We start from the raw sequence: 25,608 nt of genomic DNA on the forward strand, positions 1-25,608 counted from the left end.
CTTTTATTTCTCTAAATGGTTTAGGACTCAGTTATTTTTTAGTCATTTCATGAGTAGCTTCATCTCCCCAGCTAAGGTTAAACTCTTTGGTAGACTAGACTGGTCTGTATATTTACATATTTCTCACAATGTTAGACATCGAATAGTTCCTTATATTGATGCTTGACTGTCTCCAAGGAAACCAAACAACCTGGGAAGTATTTTGAGATTATGCTACCTCCAGAATGATATGCTCATGCCTCACCACTTCCTAGAACATAATAAAGATTTTCATCACTGTTTTAGTGTTAAAATCCATGGGCCTTGGTGTCTTATTGACTGAAGGAGGGACAGCCACTAGCAAGTATGTGGCTCATGGTACAGTCAGTCGTGTGTCACTTAATGATGGGGACACATTCTGAGAAATGCATTATTACATGATTTCATCATTGTGTGAACATCGTAGAATGTATTCACACAAAGATGATATAGTCTACTGCATGCCTGGGATTGATGGTATAGCCTGTTACTCCTAGGCTGCAAACCCGTATACCATGTTACTATACAGAATACTATAGGGAATTGTAACAAAATGGTAAGTATTTGTATATCTAAACATAGGAAAGGTACTATAAAAATAAGATATCAAAGATACAAAAGAAAAAGTACACCTGTATAGGGCACTTAACCATGAATGGAGCTTGTGGGCCTGGAGGCTGCTCTGGGTGAGTCAATGAGTAAGCGGTGAGTGAATACGAAGGTTTAGGACATTACTCTACACTGCTGTAGACTTTATAAATGCTACACATAGGCTATACTACATTTGTAGAAAAAGTAAAGTAATACACAATGTTACAACAGCTATGAGGTTATTAGGTGATAGGAATTTCTCAGTTCCATTGTAACCTTATGGAACAAACCATTACTGTATATGAAGTCTGTCCTTGACTGAAACGTTACAAGTACATGATACGACTGAAGGGGTTAAGAATATGGCACCCCAAAATATGCCACTTGGCATGTTGACTATTTTCTACATTAAAGGTCCCTGAGAAACAGCAGGTGCAAGATCACTCTGGTAATCCTTCTGACTCTTAAAAGCAGGAGATGAGATTTTCAAATGAAAGAAGCCTTCCCTGTACTAGAAGGAAAGTAACATTCTTATCAAGGACAGGAAGTTGAGACCAAGGGAAAGTTAAGATCCAGAGAATTCTGTATCGATCTTATTAAAATAACTCTCAATCTTCTTTTAGCCTTACCATATAATTTAGTCATGTTTTCCCAACTTACTACTCTTTGTCCAGTTCAGTATATAAGCATTCAACTGCATCTTTGGGTCTTAATTTTCTTCTGACATGGAAAAGTTCTATGAAATACATTTGCATGTTTTTCTTCTGTTGATTTGTATTACACCAATGTAATTATTAGGCCCAGCTGAAAACATCCTGAAAAAGTGAAAGTAAAATTTTGCCTACCCCACAGTACCATTAAGATGGATGTGTGTTTGAGAAGAGAAACCGCCATGCTGTTCCAAAAAAATGTAGTGCTGCTTTAAAAATGTCATTTTAATTACAAGAAAGATATATAAAATTTTTTGATCCTCTGATTCCTCAGAGGTTTAATTTCCTAGTCTAGATAATGGCTGTGTTGAATTGTACACAATGGCCTTTCTTAAATCACAATAAAATAATAAAATGTTTTCTTCTTTTTTAATCTCATTTTAAGCTGCCTGAAACACTTGATTAACAACATTTGAAATACAAGAAAGAAATGGGGCACAATCACAGTATGTGCCAGTGATAAATAACTAATGAAGGCAGACTGTATATAGTTGTATTAGATAGATGTTTAATGAACATGCAGATCTCTCCCTACGTATATTATGCTTTCAATATCCATAAATACAATGAATGTGTTGTCTTTAGGAAGGATCAAACACAAGTAACTTAGTAGTTAGAATTGAGAAAACATCTCTGGACTAGGGTCAGGAATCCTGGGTCATGGGAGTATTTCTGTCACTAACTGATCTTCAGAGGGATTTTTAACCAGGATTCTCTGAGCCCTTGCCTCGTTCTTTGTAAAGTGAAAGAATAAACCTAGGATCTTCAAAGACTTTTTCATCCCTGATCATTTCTCATTAAAATCCTAGCAGAACAGTATATGTATCCTAAACCCCAAATATCAGCTTGCCAGTATGCTAGTTAACAGTTTATACAGACAAGTCCATCACAGGGAATTTTGTAAACTTGAGCAAGTTAAGTTGATTTTTGGAACACTAACTGAAACCCTACCTATCCACCATCTGCTTGTCCTTTGCATAACCTCCTAAAATAACTTGTCCAAGCCTCATAGGTTGGACTCACCAGACATTCATAGAAAACATATGTATCTAACGAGTATTTCATATTTAGAGAGTATTTTGTACATTTTTTGTTAATGCAATTTTTAGCTTGCAAATATACATCCACTAGAGAACATTTGGAAAACAGAAAAGGTCAAAGAAGGAAATACCTATACCTATAATCCTGTCACCCAGAGATAATATTAAACAAAAATTATGTGTGTACTATTGGTATATTCTTTTTTTTTTGAGACAGGGTTTCACTCTGTAGCTCAGGCTGGGGTGCAGTGGCACAATCTTAGCTCCCTGCAACCTCTGTCTCCTGGGCTCAAATGATCCCCTCCTCAGCCTCCCAAGTACCTGGGACTACAGGCATGTGCCACCACACCTGGCTAATTTTTGTCTTTTTTGTAAAGATGAGGTCTCACTATATTGCCCAGACGAGTCTCAAACTCCTGGACTCAAGTGATCTGCCCATCTTGGCATCCAAAAATACTGAGATTATAGGCCTGAGGCGCTGTACCTGGCCTATACTAGTATTTTCTATATATTGTTTTATATATATATATATATATATATATATATATATATATATATAATTATATCACAAATTTATGTATATGTATGTTTTAATATACATACTACATAAAAATTATACATATATAATTATGTGTAATGTATCCATAAACATTTATTTAAAACATACTGAAACATTAATGTGTGATTTATTTATTTAGAGACAGGATCTCACTGTGTTGCCCAGGCTGGAGTGTAGTGATGTAATCATAGCTCACTGCCGCCTCTACTCCTGGGCTTAAAGGATCCTCCTGCCTCAGCCTCCTGAGTAACTGGGACTATATACATATGCCAACATAACCAGCTAATTTTTTAATTTTTGTGGAGATAGGATGTTACTATGTTCCCCAGACTGATCTTGAACTCCTGGGCTCCAGCAACCCTCTCTGCTTGGGTTACAAGAGGGTGCCACTTCACTCAGCCTCATGTATTATGAAATAGCCTCTACAGTATCATTTTTAATGGCTGTCCAGGAGTCCATCACATGAACATATAAGGCTGGCTTTGCCATTTTCCTGTTTTTCAACATTATAGTTTTTTCCAATTATTCATCTTTATATAAAATAAAGTCGCTGTGAAAAATACATTTCTGTCTATAAATATTCAAGGTTATTCCCTATTTGATAGGTTTCTAGAAAACAAAATGTTGAGCAAATAATATGCGCATATAAGGTTTGTGTTACTTGAATGACTAATACACTTATTTAGTATTAGGATGTAGATGCATATACTGGTTGCATCATATTTTAACTACAAGCAAATTTTTGTTAGAAGTTGTTTAATTATAAAAATTTCATAGACTCACATTATTGAAGTATTAAAAAAGTACACATCAAAGTATTTTCTAAAGAGACCTGCAGAAGTGAATAGTGTGCAGTGTTAGGGTATAGGTTTTATAATCACATATGCTGACAGCTCATCATACATGACAATTGGCCTTCATACACAAAATATGTGTTTATTTCAAAATCAACTAATTGCCAAGTAACTCAAATTGCCATTCAGTTTGTTTACAACTCCAATACTATAAGATTTTATTTTTTAACCAGGTTCACTGGTTTGTGCAACCGAATAAAATCCTTAAAAGGTTGTAAAGTTTACCTATGCTTAAAAAAATCAATCATCTGGTTGTTTTTCTTTCTGAAAAAGAAGGTAAATGATTTGATTCTGTTCCCATGCTGTAGCTTCACTTGCAGGCTTGTCATAGAGATGTAAACATTTATTATTTGAGACGAGCTGTCAAAAGTAGTTTTGGAGCTTGACTAGGTAAGGAGATATGTATATTTTTTAAGAACACTGGCCAAGGAAAAGAGAACACAGTCCAATTTGTTTTTCTGAGTAGGTAAGTAAATGTTGGTAAATAATATTTTTTCTTCATCTGTACAATAAAACTTTGGATAAAATGATAACCGTGGTCTCTTCTGGCTGTGAAATTTTGGATTTTTGTAATGGTTATTTTTCACTTGAAAAATAACTTTGGTTACATATTGTGTCTGTTTTATGTGTCCATGTGTGTCGTGCGTGCACACACGTTTAATCCATTTTCTACTGTTTGCCTCCTTTCAGTTAATGGTGGCTGGTCCACCTGGACAGAGTGGTCTGTGTGTAATAGCCGCTGTGGACGAGGGTATCAGAAACGTACAAGGACTTGTACCAACCCGGCACCACTCAATGGGGGTGCCTTCTGTGAAGGACAGAGTGTGCAGAAAATAACCTGTACTACATTATGCCCAGGTAAATAAACTAGTCCTCTCATTCCAAATATCTCCCATTATTCAAGAAACATGTTTTTAGAGAATAGATAGAGTCTTTATTCTTGATCCGAATGTGTGATGAACATTATTTAAATCTGTCCTACCTTCAATGTTTACATTGCTGTAAAATCACAGATTTTCCTCCAAAAGAATACTTAACATTGTTACCAAAACATGCAAAATTGTACAAAACAGGAGATTAAACACTACTGTATATGATCCCTTTATATTATTCAACAAAACTGCTGGAGCCAAGACTGCAGATTTTATAATTCAAGGGATTTGAATGGCACTGAAATCCACACATTTTAGGAATAACAGTCCTTGGTCTTCAGAAAAACATGGAAATTAATTGGCACTGAAACATTTAGAAAATGTTTTAGACTGAAATATTTTATATTTGGTGTCAGTTTCTGGTCAAGGGCAAATATAACATTTGAAATGAATTATAAGGAAGGCAAAGTTTTGTGACACAGGGGATAATGGATTCTGAAACTAAAATGCAGTCAGTTCTTTATTATCTGTAAATGTTGGTCATCTATTTTTTTGAGTTATTTGTAGTGGTACCTATGGCAAGATTGCATCTCTCCACCTCTTACCATCTTTCTGTACTATCTCATACTGGTACCAACTCTTATCCATAGGTAAATCGAAGATAATATTTGCCACAAGCAAAAACAAAACTTATTAAAATGCTTAGTTACACAATATAGTCAAAGCTAAGCTAAAATTATTTTGAAATAATCCATAAATTTACTGTGTTCATTGGAGTAGCTATTGTGTTTTCAGTTTTGATGTTTAGACGCACAGCCACCTCCTCCTTTTGCTTAATTTGGTCCCGTTTATCCTTTAATAGAACCTTTCTCAGAGATGGGCTGGAGAAATGAACTGGAGGGATATACATAATCTACACTTTACATTCCCAAGTGTTAATTTCCAAGTATCAGAACAGTCTCCCACAGTGAACCCTTTGAGCTTAGCTGGACTTAAAATTTCAAATTTTATTCTGTAGGTGCTGACTCCCACAATTAAAAATGCACTGATCAATTTGAGTTGAAATAACAATATGGTGGCGGTGTTTTGGTATACTCAATTGGTGTAGGTCAAAGCAAATGTTTTTGCTCTAAGTAGTTGGGACTTGCTTATAGCCAGTTCTGTATAACTAAAATATAATGCTTTTCTTATTTTTCATATAGGTATATTTATAGCCATATACACATTATACATGATATATTTACATAATAATTTGAATATAAAATCATGTAGATCTCAAACTATGTAGACTATTAAAATTGATACCATTTTTATCAATATATAGATATAAAAGATTATGTTCAATAAATGATATTTAGCATTGTTTTAATTGAATCCTTGATAATCATTATTTTAGGGAAAATTAATATTTTAAAACTCTTATTTCAATATTTTTTTCCTATTTTTGTGAGAAACTTAAAAATCTGCATTTTAAAGTATGACTGAAATTTACTATATCCTTTTTCAAACTGGGATTTAAGTTGTGTGCTTTTTAAAGTAGAGATATCTGATTTCATTATCCTTAAAATTGCTGACAAGCCAGCCACCAAAATTAGAAAGAAAGTAAATCAGTTCTAAGTGACGGAATCATAACAAATATTAGGAACTTACCTAAATATTTTTTTAATAAAAATAGAGACACAAACATCATCAAATAATGGAATAATCAAATAATAAATGAAAAATAGTCTTTTCATGAAAACATTACAGAAGGCTTCAGCAGAATCAAGTAGCCTAGATAAAAATAGTAAAATAAGAAGACTATATAAAACATAGATGAGAGAGAAGAGGTAACTATACCAGCTGGATGAATGAATGGAAGGTTGGAGAGATTTCTTCTCCAATGTACCAACCTCTTCTCTGAATTCCCACACAAGCTTGCTTTCACTGTCCACATGGCACTAGGAATAAAGGAGTCTTGGATCCAAAGAAAGCCCCCTAATTTTCTTTTCAACCATCGCCTCCCAGGTTCAAGTGATTCTTCTGCCTCAGCCCCCCAAGTAGCTGGGACTACAGGTGCAAGCCACCATGCCCTGCTAATTTTTTGTATTTTAGTAGAGACAGGGATTCACCATGTTGCCCAGACTGGTCTCGAATCCTGAGCTCAGGCAGTCAAGTGGGTACCATGGCCTCCCAAAGTGCTAGGATTACAGGCGTGAGACACCGCGCCCAGGCTGAGCCCCACTAATTTTCAATACAAAACCCAGAAGCTCCCCCATTAATAGGAAAAGGGAAACTACCTTGACCTACTTTTACATAGCTCCTGGTGACAGCTTTGGCTTTTGTATGTCTCATTCAGCCTCCCTTGGCTTGGTCAGGGAGGAAACACTCATACATTCTAGGAAAAGCTTACAAAACCCAAATGATATAGAAGTGCAATTTCCAGCAATTGAAATGAATACAGTGCTTCTCAGCAGGCCATGCTTTTTCTTGTTTTGTTTGTTGTATTATACTTGAGCTCTGCTCCATCCCTTAAGCAGCTGCCTCTCCCTCTGACCTGCTGGTGCATTTTTTCATGGCAGTGGATGGCAGGTGGACATCATGGAGCAAGTGGTCTACTTGTGGAACTGAGTGTACCCACTGGCGCAGGAGGGAGTGTACTGCACCAGCCCCCAAGAATGGAGGCAAGGACTGTGACGGCCTGGTCTTGCAATCCAAGAACTGCACTGATGGACTTTGCATGCAGAGTAAGTCAATTTAAGCAAATTGCAGACACTGAGGGGGGTGGAGATGGAACCATTTGGATTTTTTTAAGGGAACATTAGAAATAAAGAATTATTTGAACAACCACAAAAAAAAAAAAAGCAATAATATAGCAGTATTCTAGCTTGCTCTCAAAATTGGAAACAGCTAATTTTCCAGGAACCGGAATGAATAGTAACTATGTCCACTTAACAGATAGCATCCGGTATTGCTTTTTCATGAGCAAGGGGTGATTCAATTACTTATATGGAGGGGAATCATTACTTAGTTTTATCAGAAAGCACAAAAGGGCACTCTGAATTCCTCATAGGGTCAATACAAGACTTCTAAAATGTAAGCTGTTTATTCTTAATTCATGGCAGGTACCTAACCAAAATGTCCATGGAATATAAAATATATGTAAAAATAACAAACATGTCTGGAGGTAGATTTACTAACTTAGAACAAATGTTTAATGAGAACATCTTCACAAACTCTTGAAAATTCTGGGTTTGTATTAGAAATCATAATGTGGGTATGATTTAGTTTATTTAAAGGAAATAAATATTAATAAAGCATAAATTTTTAAAATAAGTGTAGAAGATTGGCTCAGGAATGTAACGGGTGCTACAAGCTAGATATTCTCCATTTTTCATGTCTTTGTTCCTTAGATTTTGTTAATTAGGTGGTAATTTGATTTCCATACTTGCAAACTCTTGCCCCTTTATTGAGGAGCCCTTGGATGTACACAATTTACCATCTCTTTTTATGACCATAAATTGAGGTATTAAGAATTATTCTGAAATCATACTTATTCAGATTAACGGATCAAACAATGTGCTATCTTTGGAGCTGAACTAATGGTGGTCTAGTGTTGACATTTCTCATAACACATTACACATTGCTAGCAGAATATGAGCAGCTGAAGGTATTTGTGCAAAGGTATTTATATTTGTTATTTAAGTATAAAATATTTTGTTTTTACCACACTTAGAAAATTCTGTTGACTTTTCAGAGTCTATACACACAGGAACCTTTAAAAAGAAATCTTACTTAAAATACAAATAAATAATTATGTTGCTCACACAGAATAAAAATCCAATAGGCCTCTTATTTTTATGTTCAGGGCACATTGCATTCTTCAAGAACGGGCTACTGCCGCGTGTACAAAGTACAGCTCCTGGTAGTGATGTGGGGCTTGCCACTGTGAATCTCACAAGTTTGCACCAGAAATGCATGAATGAAAATCGGTTTTGCTAATCATTTATCCAGAGGTACAGAGTTTGAGTTGAGGATGAAAATAACAACATACCACATACAAGTTAGTCTTTTTAACATTTTTATCACTTGGTATTTTTCCTTTTCTGTAGAACAAACTGATTCGTGTGATTGCAAAGTAGCAATATTTGGAGTTTTTCCTCTTTGTCTTTCACATTCTCTCTCAATATACTATTTCAATCTTGGGAGATTTAATACCTACTGCTTCTATTGCACATAGTTAGAAATCCTCAGAACAACCTGTCTAATGAAGAATGCAATGCCACAAGACAGAACCTTTTATTAGTAATAGAAAAATGACACATTTTAAATTATGACAAATACAAACATGACATATTCAAACTAAGACTTTCATGACATAGCAACCCCTTAGCTTCTAGATCATTTCTTACAGCATTCATAGAATGTTTTCCTTTTGATTAGATATTTGCCAGTAATGACGGCCTGAAGGGTGTGTTGTGTGTGTGTACAGACAGGGAAGAGGAATGAGGCTACAGGAGGGTTTTGTTAGTTTTGTGTTTGTTTTTATTTATTTGTTTCATCACGTCACTTGTTTAATGGAAACATTTTGCTGTTTGGGTTAAAACCATTTCATTTAAAAGCTATTTATTTCTGCAGCCTTGATTTGCTATAGTAACAATCCCTACTAAGTCAATAAACTCTTTCATCTGTTTTCCTGTATCTACTCTAGTCCAACAGAGAATTGTAGTCTAGACCACTATTGATTTCCTCAGTGATAAAAACCAGAGATATTTTGCACTGTGTAATTATAGTATTTTACAGTGAAAGCTATAGTTTCTGTTTACCAGTTAGCTTGGTATTTCTGGGACAGTATTACTGCCAAAGTCTTGCAAAGAAATTATACTGTTTGGCCATTACTTTGGAAAACAAAGGCTTCTAATAGCGAAACTGCAAAGTTTGCGAGAGGGACAAGGTCAATGTTAAGAAAAAGAATGGGAAGAGAAAAGGTAGACAGAAAATTGCCGTCAGCAATTAGAATTATTTCATACTTATTTCCTTTGGGAGAATTAGTGTCTGGAATGCATTAATAAATAGTCCTCCGATTATATTGCAATGTTATCTCAAAATAAAGCTAGTCTACTTTCAGTAAACCAGCTAAGAACTACAACCTCTGAATCTATTCAAAATTGTATACAAATAATTCTGACATAAATGTAGGTATACTGCTAGATAGGAGAAATCCAGAGTTCATAATGGATTTGAGTAGGATTCAGAGTTACCTAGATAGTGTAGTACAATATTTTTTCAAAAACTAAGTTGGTACTTAGAGGAATACAATGAGAAATATATAGATAATATTACTGTTGATGTTTATTTATTTGTTCAAAACAAATTCAGATACATTTCTCCATTAAGCACGTAATACAAACACCTTTGATTGAAAATATGTTGAAATGTTAGATAAAATGTTGCAGACTTTATAGAGACATACATGTGCATGCAGAAAGAGGGATTAAAAGAGGTCCAAAATAAAGAAGATAGAGAAATCCTCAAATGCCACAAACGAAGCTGTAACTCCAAGCTAGAGAGGTAACTGTGTGAGTGAAAACCAAAATAACCAGGATGGGGATTGGACATGGACATAGGTTCTAGGGACTGGAAGTCAGGGTTTCCGTTTTGGCACAGGGGCAGAAGTCCTGGCTTTGTGAGACCTAGACTTGGGAGTAGGAACCCTAAAGAAAGCTGAAACTCACAAGTGGCTGACCTACATCACAAGCAACAACTAGAATATTTTTGCCCACCAGCCCAGAGAAGACATAGGAAAAGTCATGGTAGGAAAGGGAAATGAAGACTTCATTTAAATAAAACCTGTAGTAAAACTATAACCTCACCCAGCTCTGGTATGGAATCTGAGATACTGTGATGGAAGCAAAACACAAAAGATGTATAAGCTTCTAGGACACCAGCAGAGCAAACACTATTCTCTAGGTTTCCTTCCATAATGTGAGTTCATTAGTCTATGACAAAAATAGGGCAGGCTTGTCCATAAGCTTACAATACAAAGTTTCCCATCACTCATGAAAGTAGTAAACTTGTAAGGGAAAGTCAGCAATAATAAATGAGTTAGCATTCTACTAACATGAACTCATAGAGCAATCTGAAGGAAACTAAAAGTAAACGTAAAAACAAACATTTATGCCTTATATTGTTACAAGGAATATAAGCACAAATGAAATAACAGAATATTGTTTAAAAGACAGACTTGGAGAAACAAACAAATGGAATGTCTAGAGAAGAAGGCCTAATGATTGAAATTTAAAACTCGTTGGAAGATGAAAAATCAGATTGGATAAAGCTGAAGAGAGGCTGGGCACAGCAGCTCACGCCTGTAATCCCAGCACTTTGGGAGGCCGAGGTGGGCAGATCACCTGAGGTCAGGAGTTCTAGACCAGCCTGACCAACATGGTTGAAACCCCGTCTCTACTAAAAATATAAAAATTAGCCAGGTGTGGTGGCGGGCACCTGTAATTCCAGCTACTCGGGAGGCTGAGGCTGGAGAATCACTTGAACCCAGGATGCACAGGTTGTAGTGAGTGGAGATTATGCCATTGCACTCAAGCCTGGGTGACGAGTGATACTCTGTCTCAAAAAAAAAAAAAAAAAAAGAAAAGCTGAAGAGAAAATTAGTAAACTGGAATATAGATTGTAAGAAACTTCCCACGATACAGGGAAGTTTTCTGAATATGTGAGCAAGTGAATATGTAAAAGGGAGGCTAAAACTCATGGAGGATAGAATGACAAAATCCAACATTTACAGCATAAAAGCAAAATTTAAAAGATTTTCAGATAATCAAGATAAAGAGGATTTACTACGCATAAACCTTACTGAGTAAACTACTGAAAATGAAAAATTATTTTTTTCTTCAATTTAAAGAACAATTGGTTCTTTAAAATAAGACGAGACCAACGGAGGAGCGTTGAAAATAAGATGGAGCTAAATGGTAGACAACATTAACATGGAATATGGGAAGGTGCAAACTAAATTAAAAATTTCCGTTTTCCATATGTGCTCAGAAAAGAATAGTAACACTATTTACGTTAGATGTCACTGATTTCACTGCTGTAGTTAAAATGTGAAGACAGGCCGGGCGCGGTGGCTCACGCCTGTAATCCCAGCACTTTGGGAGGCTGAGGCGGGTGGATCACGAGGTCAAGAGATCGAGACCATCCTGGTCAACATGGTGAAACCCTGTCTCTACTAAAAATACAAAAAATTAGCTGGGCATGGTGGCGCGTGCCTGTAATCCCAGCTACTCAGGAGGCTGAGGCAGGAGAATTGCCTGAACCCAGGAGGCGGAGGTTGTGGTGAGCCGAGATCGCGCCATTGCACTCCAGCCTGGGTAACAAGAGCGAAACTCGGTCTCAAAAAAAAAAAAAAAAAAAATGTGAAGACAGTACAAACATAAAAATTAAATGTATAAATTCAAAATAAAAATTTTAAGGGTAGGAAATTGGCAAAAGAAAAGCCATAGTAAATGAAAACAGTAAATGAAATGGTGGAAATAAAGCTACATATATCAGGGATCATAATGTAAATGAATTAAACTCACCTGTAAAAGGAAATCCAAAATTATAGCCAAAAACTCAGTTTTATTCTATTTATAAGTGAAATACTTCATAATTATAGGAAAGATTGAAAGTTTAAAAATGGAACTTACACTATTGTTCAGTGTTTATTTTACCATGTCCAATTAATGGCTTTTACTATCTGATTGGGCTATTCTTTATTCAATTCCATTTCCCATTATGCCTAAGTAATATGTGTTAGAGGTCATTTTTGGCCTATTGTTTGAATATAGAGTTTTGTTTATTATGGGCTTTATAGTTTTTAGAATGTTTAATTTTCAACTGAAAAATTATAAGTTTTCTAAATTGTTTACAAGTTTGTTAATGTTTGGATTAGACATCTTAGAAATTTATGTCTTTCCTCAAATTTAACACCAATTGAAATTTTTCATGAAAAGGCTTTGAAGGCTACTTATAAAACTAATGAATTTAATGTTAAGCAAATGTGTAGTTAAGTGTAAACTTTTGTATTTTGCTAATAGAATAAAAGTTTTCATGGGGAAGCAATTTGACACTATATGTCAAGAGTTTTGAAGTTATCGTACCCTTTGACCTAATAACTCTACTTGAATGAATAAATTTTAAGTAATTAGTATGAATATCTAAAAATATGTATAGTGAGCCCTCTGTATCAGTGGGTTGCACATCTCTGGATTCAACCAAGTGCAGATCAAAAATATTTTTAAAAATCATACAACAATTAAAAATAAATTTTAAAATATAGTAATACAATTTACAGAACATTTAATTTGTATTGGTATTATAACCAATCTAGAGATGGCTTAAAGTATACATGCGGATGTGCATAGTTACATGCAATTACTATGCTATTTTACATAAGGGACTTGAGCAATCTCCAATTTTGGTTTCGGTACGGGGAGAGAAGTTCTGGAATCAGTCCTATTCAGATACTGAGGAACATCTGTATGTCACATATGTCTGTATTCTTTGTCATTGTAAAAAATGCAAAACCCAAAATTATAATATTAGGATAATGGTTAAGGAACACATGATACCTCCATTAAATGGAACATCATATAGCCACAAAAATATTTATGAGGGTTTAACATGCAAAAGCAGAATATGGATTTATATATGCATTTGGTGATAACTGCATAAAGATATGCTTAGTAAAAGATGGATGAGATTTATAAATTTTCTGGGCTACTGAGATTGCAAGTAATTTTTTTTCTTTTTCTATATGCTTTCTATTCTATACATTATGCTTAGTATTCCATTATATTTATAATAATAAATGACATTTTTAAAGAACTGTTGAGGCTGGGCCATCGCATGGTCTTGGAAACATGGGTCTGTGGATTTAAGATATAGCAGTGTCACAGACTGCTCACATTGATACAAATTAGATTACCGAAAAAGTATTTGCATGAAATACTTGTATAAAACCTAGTTGTATAAAACCCTAGTGTTCAATAGTTACTTACAGCCAGTAAACCAAGTATTTTGAAGACGTGGGGATTTGGAACTGAATTACAGTTTTTTGTTATTTCCCAGTTGCTTATCCTATACATATCACTCTGTCTTGCAATCGTAATTTAAATTCTCAGACTGTTTGATAAGTTGGATTCATTATGTGACACTGTGTAATTTCATTTGTGAAATAAGATCATGGTCTGTAAACAATTTCAGAAGCTCTTCTAAATTTTTATACCACTTATACATAGCAGATCATATTGTAAGTGCTGTATAACATATAATATATATGTATTACACTGGATAAAGCCTCACTGGCCCAAAAAAGTAGTTCCTATAGTGGGACAATGCCTTGGTGCCTTGAAATTAAGACCTGTAAGAAATCAGTGTTATTTCACTAGAATGCATTACTGAAGGGTAATTAGAAGCTATCAGAATCACTTAAGGTCCCAGAAATAACTTGGACATTTGGGCTTTATAAGCACATTTTTTTTTTTTCAAATCAACATTTTAAAAAGTGGAGTTCTTTGGTATACTAAATGACATGGATTGCATTGAGTAAGAAACATAAGTGACTTGGCATGTTTGTCACTGTTGAAAATAACTGAAAACATATGTCTGATCTAAAAAAAATTAATAACAAAATCAGCTTTTACTTTCAGAATCAGTATTGGAAGGCCAATTGTACTGTCTGCACATTAAATATTTAGGTTTCTTTATGTCATCCCTAAACTGATGTGAAAGTAGCCACCCCCTCACACACTTTACAATATATTTTTGAAATAGGCTTTACATTAAATGCTTATGCCGAGAGAGAGAGAGAGAAAGAGAGAGAGAGAAAGAGACAGACAGACAGACAGACACAGACAGACAGACAGAGGACAGGACACACAGAGAGATACAGAAGAAGCAGAAAGCACTTAAATCTCCAGGGTTGGGTGCAATGGCTCATGCCTGTAGTCCCAGCACTTTGGGAGGCTGAGGTGGGCAGTTCACCTGAGGTTGGCAGTTCAAGACCAGCCTGGCCAAGATAGTGAAACCCTATCTCTACTAAAAATAGAAAAATTAGCCAGATGTGGTGGCAGGCATCTGTAATCCCAGCTACTCAGGAGGCTGAGGCAGAAGAATCATTTGAACCCAGTGGGCAGAGGTTGCAGTGAGCGGAGATCACGCCACTGCACTCCAGCCTAGGCGACAGAGCAAGGCTCCATCTCAAAAAAAAAAAAAAAAAAAAGCTAAGACAATAATCATATTTACGTTTTAAGTTAAAATACAAAATTGTATTACTAAGACCTGATAACTTTTAACTTTCATAATCTTTATAATGAATTTTTAGTAAGATCTATTTGTCAGGGATGGCATATAATATTAAAAGTTTAATCCTTGCTTACTTCTTCCTTTTGAAAATAGCAATTCAAATACTCTATATATCCTGGTCCAGAAATGGTGATTTATATATATTTATCAATATACTAGATTAGATTATTAAGTTATGCAACTATTCCTATAGATTTTAGTTTTTAGTCCCATTGTAAGTTTGGAGTTTCTCATAGGTATTTGTGACAGTTCAAATCTGAACTTAGAATTACCCCTTCTTGCTGAAGACAGTTTATGCCACAGTAGACAAATTTAAAATTGCATTTACTAACAAGACTGCCTGGAATTGTGTCTGCATCAGTGAACTTCCTGACTTTGGGAAATTAAAATGTTAGGCATTCTGCAAAGTTAGCACTTTCAACTCATTAAAAAATTTACATGTCACACAGCTCTTCTATTAATTCTCAGAAGTGCAGAGGAAGCGGCAGAGTTCTGCATGTGTAACTTGCGGTGTGGACACACTGCATACCAGGGCCCTCAGAATCCCAGGTGGATTTATTGTGAGGAAGTAATTTACCTTACAAATAGTCATTACTTGATTTTAGAATTATATGTTTATAACTGCTCATGGTAGGCATCTGAGAAGGTGCTAGTCAGTTCCCAGTAAAATTCTTGCAACACAGCAGTTTGATAGGAAAGCATAATTGTGAGTGGTAGACAGTGAGTGCTTTTATCTATAGTTGGAAGAAGTTGATTTCATAGCTGTGTTTGTGTAGTTCTTGATATGTGTAGTGTCCCAGATGGCAAATATTCTGTACATGGCCTGCCTGCCCAACACAGTCTCCGGTATAGTTAAGTGTGGGTTGCTTTTGCTTTTTTCCTTTCTAGTAAAACATTTTCCTGGTTTTGAAAGCAGGGATGTGGTTAGAAACTTTAGCCCACAGAAGCCTAATGAACACCTATGGAGCACCACACAGGTTGGAAGACAAATGCAAGGTCTTCAGATTCTAGGTAGAAAGAGAACTCTGAGGGGATCAAGAAAGGTGCCACCATGCCAGCAACTAGAGCAAAGCATGGACTCCTTCCAGATCACAGGGGTGCAGGCCCAGGGCTGCAAGCTCAATTTTCTTCTTCCTAAAAATCTAGCTGATAGGGTCATATATTCTAGAAGTCAGCCACCTTATATCAGGACTCCTCATCATTTCACTTTTTCTATCAGGTGTCTTTACTACCATGGAAGGACCCTTGATAGTGCTGCTTTTGGAGCTATAATTTGTTATTTTCTAAGAAGCATTGATGGGGATAGAGTCCAGCATTTAAAAACACTTGAGTAGCTGATGTGTGTTTGATTTTAGTGAGCTGAGTTTAAATTTCAGGCATTTATGCTTCATCTACTGTGAATCATGAGATAAGATATTTACATCCCTGGGATGTTAATTATCTACTATTCATTTTCAGAAGTGTGTGGTTGGTCACCTTAAGGAACAGGGCTATGGACTAGCTTAGTGAGGCGTGGCCACTGTCCTCTGCAGGCTGCAGCAGTAAATTACCATGGCAATTTAGACAACTGACATCAGTGATAAGCAAATGTCCTTTTTAATTGTTGTTGTCATGTCCTAGGATTTATGTATTCATTTATATGGAGTTCCTTAAGCCCTATCAATAAATAAGCCCTCAGAAGAGTGGTAAATTATAATAAATGACCCTGGGTGTCTTTGACAGAGCTGACCTTTGACATCATTAGTGCAGCCCTGATGGGTTTGCTAGATAAGAGCTGACTTTAAAGGATAAAAGAAAATCTGGACATGTTTATTTTGAATGGCCCTCGAGGTTTTAATAAGAATATTTGCATCAGAAGAAATGTAACAGGGGTGAAAAAAGTCACCCATGTTTTGGCTTAATGTAAAGTCACTGGCGAAAAGGAAGACCAAGGACCCGGGTCAAGGAGAGGGGATTCTTCTAAGGATAGGGTCAGAAAATGAGGAAAAAATCTTACGAAGTAGCCTAGTGGGCTTAGAGTAGATAAGTATCACTAAAACTAACCAAGATCTTTGTGACTTAAAAATAGCTACGTTTATAGAATATGCTTAATGCTTTTATAAGTGACATTGAGTGTGTCATATGCATGACCTGCATACCAACCACCCCCATAAGATATGAATCCATCTTCTATTGTGCTTAATCCCCACAGTATCCTAAAATCGATTTACATGTATTAAGGTCATAGAAGCAGCCCCATATTGAAATGTAATGAGTAAACCTCAAAGGCAAGCACAACACCTTCTAAAACTCTGTCTCCCTTTTGGCCAAGTATCTGATACTAATGTAAGGATAGGGTTTTAATGCCCAGACACCTACATACAGGCTTTGAAAACAAAGTCTAGTTAAGACAAAATTGAATTGAATTCAATTTAATTAATACTAAAAAGGTAGAAAAAAGAGCCTCACAAGCAAAACTTTTGTTAATCCCCTAATGATAGTTCTGTTTTGCAAAGAAGAAACTGAGGCATATAATTGAAACAGCCTTTTTAACACCCACAGATGAATGCTAGAGCCAATGTATAAAGGCAGATCTGTCTCATTTTTAAGCCTGTTCTCGTGCAGCATCTTGGATGCCAGAAGCAAGTGGTTGTCAGCTGTTACTGCTTTAAAATGGGGAAAAGATTCCCTATTTAATAAATGGTGTTGGAAAAACTGGCTAGCCATAGACAGAAAACTGAAACTGGACCCCTTCCTTACGCCTTATACAAAAATTAACTCCAGGTGGATTAAAGACTTAAACATAAGACGTAAAACCATAAAAACCCTAGAAGAAAACCTACGCAATACCATTCAGGACATAGGCATAGGCAAAGACTTCATCACTAAAACACCAAAAGCAATGGCAACAAAAGCCAAAACTGACAAATGGGATCTAATTAAACTAAAGAGCTTCTGCACAGCAAAAGAAACTATCATCGGAGTAAACAGGCTACCTACAGAATGGGAGAACATTTTTACAATCTATCCATTTGACAAAGGGCTATATCCAGAATCTACAAGGAACTTAAACAAATATACAAGAAAAAGCAAACAACCCCAAACAAAAAGTGGGCAAAGGATATAAACAGACGCTTCTCAAAAAGAGACGTTTATGTGGCCAACAAACATGAAAAAAAGCTCATCCTCACTGGTCATTAGAGAAATGCAAATCAAAACCACAATGAGGTACCATCTCATGCCAGTTAGAATGGTGATCATTAAAAAGTCAGGAAACAACAGTTACAGGAGAGGATGTGGAGAAATAGAAATGCTTTTACACTGTTGGTGGGAGTATAAATCAGTTCAACCATTGTGGGAAGACAGTGTGGTGATTCCTCAAGGATCTAGAACCAGAAATACCATTTGACCCAGCAATTCCATTACTGCGTATGTACCCAAAGGATTGTAAATAATTCTGTAGAGACACATACACATGTGTGTTATTGCAGCACTACTCACAACAGCAAAAACTTGGAACCAACCCAAATGTCCATCAATGCTAATCTGGATATAGAAAATGTGGCACATATACACCATGCAGCTATAAAAAAGGATGAGTTTATGTCCTTTTCAGGGACATGAATAAAGCTGGAAACCATCATTCTCAGCAAACTACCACAGGAACAGAAAAACAAACACTACATGTTCTCACTCATAAGTGGGAGTTGAACAATGAGAACACATAGACATGGGGAGGGGAACATTATACACCTGGGCCTGTCAGGGGGTTGGGGGGCTAGGGATAGCATCAGGAGAAATACCTAATGTAGATGATGGGTTGATGGATACAGCAAACCACCATGGAACATGTATACCTGTGTAACAAACCTGCACATTCTGTACATGTATCCCAGAATTTGAAGTATTTAAGAAATGGGATTTTCTTCTAATGTGTAGAGCTCCTCCAATTATTAATATTTATTTTTTCCACATGGCATCATTTTTGAGGGAAATGTTTCTCCTTTATTTACTTATCATGGGGTTTTATGCCAAATGCAATGTGATGATCATGCGTTAACAAACACGTCATTGTAGCAAAGGTCTCCAGTTACATTAGAGTGGAAATGCCAAGGTTTGGTACACCTCTTTGCTTGCCCCACACTTGAAACAGAAGACACTGTTCGGAAGTTGTTTTATTTAAGGAAGACAACCTATCTATGCCATTTTAGCTTTATAAATTTCATGACTATAAATGATAATATTTCAAATGGAGAGAGATTTTACAATCCAAATCAGCTGGGTTATCTCATTCAGTCACTGAATTACAAATTAAGCCAGGTGCCTACCAAACCCTCTTCTGTTATTTCCCTGTCTCTCCTCATTAGATTCTACTAATTATTGCTCACATAGTACTTAGAAGGACTGTGGAGGTGTAGCCTGAGGGCTGAGACCCAATCCTGTCTCGGCTGTTTCACCAGCCTTATGTTAGACAAATCCCTTTACCACTCTATGCTCAAAGGGTTAAATTAGGAAATTCCAATCAATGACCTATTTTCACTCCACCAGCCTAGGAGTTTGCAGATTCACGACAATGTAGACTTGGTTTTGAGGATTTAAATCTGGTTAATGATGTTCAGAAGTTATGACATTTCTCATATCAGAATATTTCCTTGATAATTTTTTTCTATAAAAGTATTATGGCATAAAAGCAGTTGCATTATTTAAAATGTAATAAAAGCATGATCATTTTTTGCTGTCATCCATATTGCATGTAAAGAAAAAATTCTAAAAGGCTAGAAAAATAAAAGTAGTTGCTGCTTATTGGGGAAATGAAGATTTACATTTGGTTTCTGGCGTTACTCTTGAGATTCTCAAATAAAAACCCACCAAATAGGCTACATTTAGGCACATTGTTGTTCAGTACTGGGTCTTAGCTGTGCATCTAGGGATAATTTGATGTTGCTTCCTTCAATGTAAACGCTAAGGAAAGCTCTCTTGCTCTTTTTCTTTTTTTCAATACTTGGACAAGGCTCCGATCTTTACAGTGGTTGGACATCACTAAAAAGTTTGGGCGACCCCACCCATAGTCTAAATGATGACCTTGTGCAAATTAGAAAAAAGCCATTTGTTCCCTAAGTCACTTTACTAACTGCAGTCAGAATATGGTTCTATGATCAATCCAAATTTACAGTAAACACAAATACGAACAGTGCCACCCAGACCTGGACAGTGTAAAATTACACATTGTCAGCGTTACTGACCCAAATTTTAGTTGAGTGAATTTCAACACTTGGGGCAACTTTGCAAACATCCTTTCTCACCTTCGAGGATCGGTATCTTCATATGAAAAAGGTCTAATGAGATAATCTCTTGAGATGATGTTTGGAGCAATTCTGAGATGGCCTTCAAGTAAAAGGAGCATTGCACGACCTATTTAAGACACAGCCTGCTCTTGCTCCAGTTTTCCAATATTTTTCCTTCACTTAAAGGTTTTCTCCGACTTGAATTTCCTTTAGTCCCTGTTCCTGCAGGTCAGGAAAATCTTGTCTTTAAAATAAATTTCCTTTAAAAATACAAATTACAGCTAGGTGAAATGGCTCATACCTATAATCCCAGCACTTTGGGAAGCCAAGGTGGAAGGATAGCTTAAGCCCAGGAGTTGGAAACCAGCCTGGGCAACATAAAGAGACCCAATTTTTACAAAATATTAAAATAGCCGGGGTGTGGTGGTGAAGATCTGTGGCCCCAGCTACTTGGGAGGCTGAGGTGAGAGGATTGCTTGAGCCCAGGAAATCGAGGCTGCAGTGAGCTCTCATCACGCCACTGCACTCCAGCGTGCGTGACACAGCATGACCCTGTCTCAAATAAATAAATACAATGTTTTAAAAAGTGGATGTAGTTTATAAGCAGTTTCCCTTGAAAAAGCATTGTTTTGAAAAAGCAGTTGCTGAGGCCGTGCTGTACCCGGTGGTAACAAGCCTCATACCGTTCCCTCAGCGCCATGCCTGTTCTTCCCTTCTCAGTCTAAGAGAGGTGATTTTGAACATTGTTTTCAAGGGAAGTGGATTTTGTTCTGAGCCATACTTTCATGGCAAAATTGTTTCTTTCATTGCAGGACATTCCATATCTTTGGCCTTTACTCACCAAATACCATAAGACAACCCCTTAATCCTTGTGACAACCAAAAAACACCATTCCCATTTCGTTTCCAAACACCCTCTTGAGAAATGGCACCACTCTTGGTTGAGATACCTTTTTAGCATCAATTTGCACTCTGGCCTTGAAAATGTGCTTTGGAAACACACAACCATGTCTTTTGCCAGAAGCCACAAAGGCCAGGCATAAGCCTCTTTACATAAAGAGAGTGAAAGAATCCTTAGACACGATCATTGCATACAGCTTCTGTTAAAAACTGGGCTCCTTGTCTGTGTAATAACTGGGGAAACAAACGAGTTTCCTAAGATCACTCATTAGGTAATAGGCTATGTTGACTCTACAAATAAAATCCCTTAAGAACCCAGCATCCTAGTGTACCTTAGTAACGTGCATCATGATTATATCAATGTCATTCTTGGCCGTTTATTGATGGCTGGTGACATACCAGCACCTTACAAATCTCATTTATCCTTTCCACAGCTCTAGAGAAACTACTCATATCCCTTACACAGATTAGAAAACTGATGCTTAGAAAAGTGAAGTAGTTGGCCAAGCTCTCCCAGCTAAGTGGCAGAGCTAGGCTTCAAGCTGAAGTTCATGAGACTGCAAAAGCAATGTGCTAGCCCATGGCCTGGAGCTATTTTTAGTCCACCTTACTTTCAAGTAGCAGGAAAGTTAACTGAAGTCCCTAACTTTTGAACCAGGCTGTCTGTAGCAACACAAAAAACAATTATTTTGCACTATGTTCTGCTGGAGATGTTATTTTTTATTATTGCTAGGACAACTCTCAGCAGGGTCACCTCATTAGCTGAAGAAAATGTTCCCCGTTGTTCCGTGAGAGCGGATCAGATGGAGAAGCATGAAAACAAACACCAGAAAGTGATTCTGTGTTCCCCTCCTTTAGGGGATGGAACAGCAATCTCCTCCTTCTCTGATACCCAGCCTCCTAAGTGATGTTTTACTCTGTAGCTGTAGAAGTGTTTTAAAAATGTTGGAAAAAGTTTTACAGGGATGCCTTCCAAAACTCTTTATCAGTGTTTCCATAACAGAGTAAATTGGAGTGTCAAACCTTTGGTGGGTACACTTAATACTGGTCTGTTTTAAATTTCCCATGTAGGAAAATAAGAGTTTGGCTAGATTGGATCTAATTGCCTGTGAGGAATAATTAAAGTGAGATTTTTAAAAAATATATTTTAAAATATTTTAATATTAAATATTTTAATATTGTATATATAGTGAGACTATAATATTTTTAAATATTTTCTTTAAGTTCTTTCTCAAATGCAAACGCTTCATCAGTTATACCGATACACCTATTGACAGATATCTCCCAAGCCATGTGTTATAGAAGTCTATCACTTTGCTCCATTTGTAAATCCGTGTTCATAGAAACCAAAGTAATTTTTTTCAAAATTACTTTTCATCACAGGTTTTGCATTTCACTTAGGATAAAATTAAAACCCATTGTGGAGGGCCAGGCACAGTGACTCCAGCCTGTAATCCCAGCATTGTAGGAGGCCGAAGTGGGCGGATACTTTGAGCCCAGGATTTCAAGACCAACATGGCAAAACCCTGTCTGTATAAAAATACCAAAATTAACTGGACGTGGTGGTACTTATTCTGTAATCCCAGCCACTCGGGAGGCTGAGGCAGGAGAATTGCTTGAATCCAGGAGACAGAGGTTGCAGTGAGCCACTGCACTCCAGCCTGAGTGACAGAGGGAGCCTCTTTAGCCTGTTCCGTCATCACATGACCTGGTGCTGCCTATCCTCGTGCCCCACTTCCTCCCTTTCCTTTCTCACTCCCCCACCCTCACTCTGTCTTTCTGTCAGGACTTTTGTATTTATTGTCCTTTCTCATCAAACAGTTGCCTTCTGAACTTCACTTGGAAGATTCCTTCTTTTTTTCAAGCTCCAGTTCAAATTTCATCTCAATTTAAAAAAAATTTTTTTTCCTAATTCCCTAAGTTGGCCATCCTGACATCTTCAATCACATTACATTCTTTTAGTTTGTTTGTTTATTTCTTGAGATGGAGTCTCACTCTGTCACCTAGGTTGGAGTGCAATGCTGCTCTCTTGGCTCACTACAACCTCCACCTCCCAGGTTCAAGTGATTCTCCTGCCTCAGTCTCCCGAGTAGCTGGGATTACAGCCACACAGCACTATACCTGGCTAATTTTTGTATTTTTAGTAGAGCCGGGGTTTTACCATGTTGGTCAGGCTGGTCTCAAACTCCTGACCTCATGATCAGCCTGCCTCGGCCTCCCAAAGTGCTGGGATTACAGGTTTGAGCCATTTCGCCCAGCCTGGTTTATTTTTAAAAGAACATTTTCATTATTTGAAATGATCTTATTATTTTGTTTACTTGCTTCTTTTCTGTTAAACTTGAGTAAAAACAGAACAGCATCCCCATATCTACAACAGAACTCACAATATAATAGGGTTCAAGAGTATTTGCTAAATGGATGATGAATGAATGAATTCCAATTCTGTACCTGGAATGAAATTGAAGTTTCAGATAAATACCATAAGGCACAAAAACATTTACTGAATAGTTCAAATCTACATAATTTGTGAAAGTTGACTTTCAAATCAATATTATATATTCCTTATTATTGGTCTGCCTGTTATGAACAGGGATTCTGGTGCGAAGCAGGGATAAACAAAACTCAGAACTGCTTTATAGGGAAAAAATTCAGACCACATGATATCTAGCCAGAGATAGGCTTTTCCTTTTGTAAGATGCAGCTCTTCTGCATATTCAAGCAGGCCCACGCTGATTCTTTTCTTTTTTTTTTCTTTCTCTTTTTTTTTTTATTTTTTTTGAGATGGAGTCTTGTTCTGTCGCCCAGGCTGGAGTGCAGTGGCACGATCTCTACCCACTGCAACCTCCACCTCCTGGTCTCAAGTGATTCTCCCATCTCAGCCCTACCCCTCGCCCACCAAGTAGCTGCAATAATAGGCACGCACCACCAAGCCTGGCTAATTTTTTGTATTTTTGGTAGAGATAGGCTTTCACCATGTTGCCCAGACTGGTCTCATACTGATGAGCTTAGGCAATAAAGGTGCCTCAGCCTCCCAACGTGTTGGGATTATAGACATGAGTCACCATGCCAGGCTGCCAGGCTGCCAGGCTGCCAGGCTGATTGTTACCAAAAGTTTCAGGATGAGCATCATAGCATTTCTAAATATGCCTTTTATACTCATTTCCTTGCCCTCTTACCTGCAAAAATAAGTCTTTTGACATTCCTCTATTTAACATCATGACATCCAAGAGGATGGCATTGTGATCTGATCTCTACTTGTTTTGTGTTAAGTCTTTGGGTTTTGAAAATAGAACCTGTGTATGTCCCAGATGTCCTTTTATTGAGTTCACAGAATACAAATCGAAAAATTTTATTACCAGACAGAGGTGTTTAAAAATGAAAATCAAACCTAATACATGGACTCAGACAACTGGAATAAGGAATATAATATTTATAAAACTGAGTAGGAGGTTGCAATCATTGCTCTAAAATAAAGCATTAAAAATTAATTCAGAGCAAACCTGCCGTGCCACAGCAAAGCTCTCTTTCATTAAGGTAACACTGCATGTTTCTCCAGAATTAGTTCCCCCAAATAGGTAAATAGCTGAGTGTTGTAAGAACAGAGTGTTCTGTAAACTACGGAAGTGCTACCTGAAGCACGATTTAGAGTTACTTTTAGTATTACAGCTTTATAGACCTTTCATTTTGAAACAATTAATTGTGATTCTTACAGTTTTCCTCTATTTTTGTCCTTGAATATTACTAGAAAGGTTTAATTCACATGCTTACTAGTCATCTTCATTTGATTAATCCAAATGGTAGTAGATCATTTGATTAATTCATATGTAGCAGTATATTAAATCTTGATGAACCATGGGTACCCATTGTAAGATATACTTTAAAACTTTCCATAGGTTTTTCATTTTGAAAAGTTTGTGTTGCACATATTTTAATGACTTTTTCCTGTCTTATTCCACTTCACATTATTATCATTATCCATATTGTGTTATTGTTAGTTTCCATCTTCAAGTACACTAAACAGGAAGAGAAATAAAATGCTAATGCTATTTCTGCACTTTCCATTGAGAGGAGGTTTTTATTTTTCCCAATATACACCATTCCTCTGAAGCCCTAAAATAAATAACCTTATAACCTCTAGGCCCTATTGGTTTTCTAATGATTTCAAATAAAAAGCATCCAGTTTCCATTGCACTGACAAACTGTTCAGTCCCTGGGCAAAACCTATTGGATTCCTATTAAATGAAGGGGGCAAGAAACAACAGAAAATCCAAAAAGTGATTTGAGATGGAGCGGGGAGAGGTGGTCTCAGCTCAGCTCAGTAAATGGGTACTTAACCTTTGACCAGTGATGACAGGTCTTCTTTAGTTCTCTTAGACCAAGCACAAGCTGTTATGATTAAATAAATAAATAAAAACTGTTTAGAGCCTTACTGAATATGTCCTGGGAATTAAAGCATATGGCAG

General features: G+C 36.6%; 1 protein-coding gene across 2 annotated transcripts in view; it reads left to right on the forward strand.

The window, feature by feature from the left end:
* UNC5C (unc-5 netrin receptor C) overlaps positions 1-25,608 on the forward strand; it is a 393,986-nt gene that overhangs the window by 311,156 nt on the left and 57,222 nt on the right. For both annotated transcript variants that reach the window (XM_032239558.1, XM_032239559.1), the window contains exons 6-7: positions 4,463-4,630; positions 7,206-7,370. In XM_032239558.1, the coding sequence (XP_032095449.1) occupies positions 4,463-4,630; positions 7,206-7,370 (333 nt within the window). The remainder of the gene's footprint in view (positions 1-4,462; positions 4,631-7,205; positions 7,371-25,608) is intronic.

The sequence above is a fragment of the Sapajus apella genome, unplaced genomic scaffold (genome assembly GCF_009761245.1).
Source record: "Sapajus apella isolate SASKATOON/1434 unplaced genomic scaffold, GSC_monkey_1.0 scaffold45, whole genome shotgun sequence".
In the NCBI taxonomy this organism is placed as follows: Eukaryota; Metazoa; Chordata; class Mammalia; order Primates; family Cebidae; genus Sapajus; species Sapajus apella.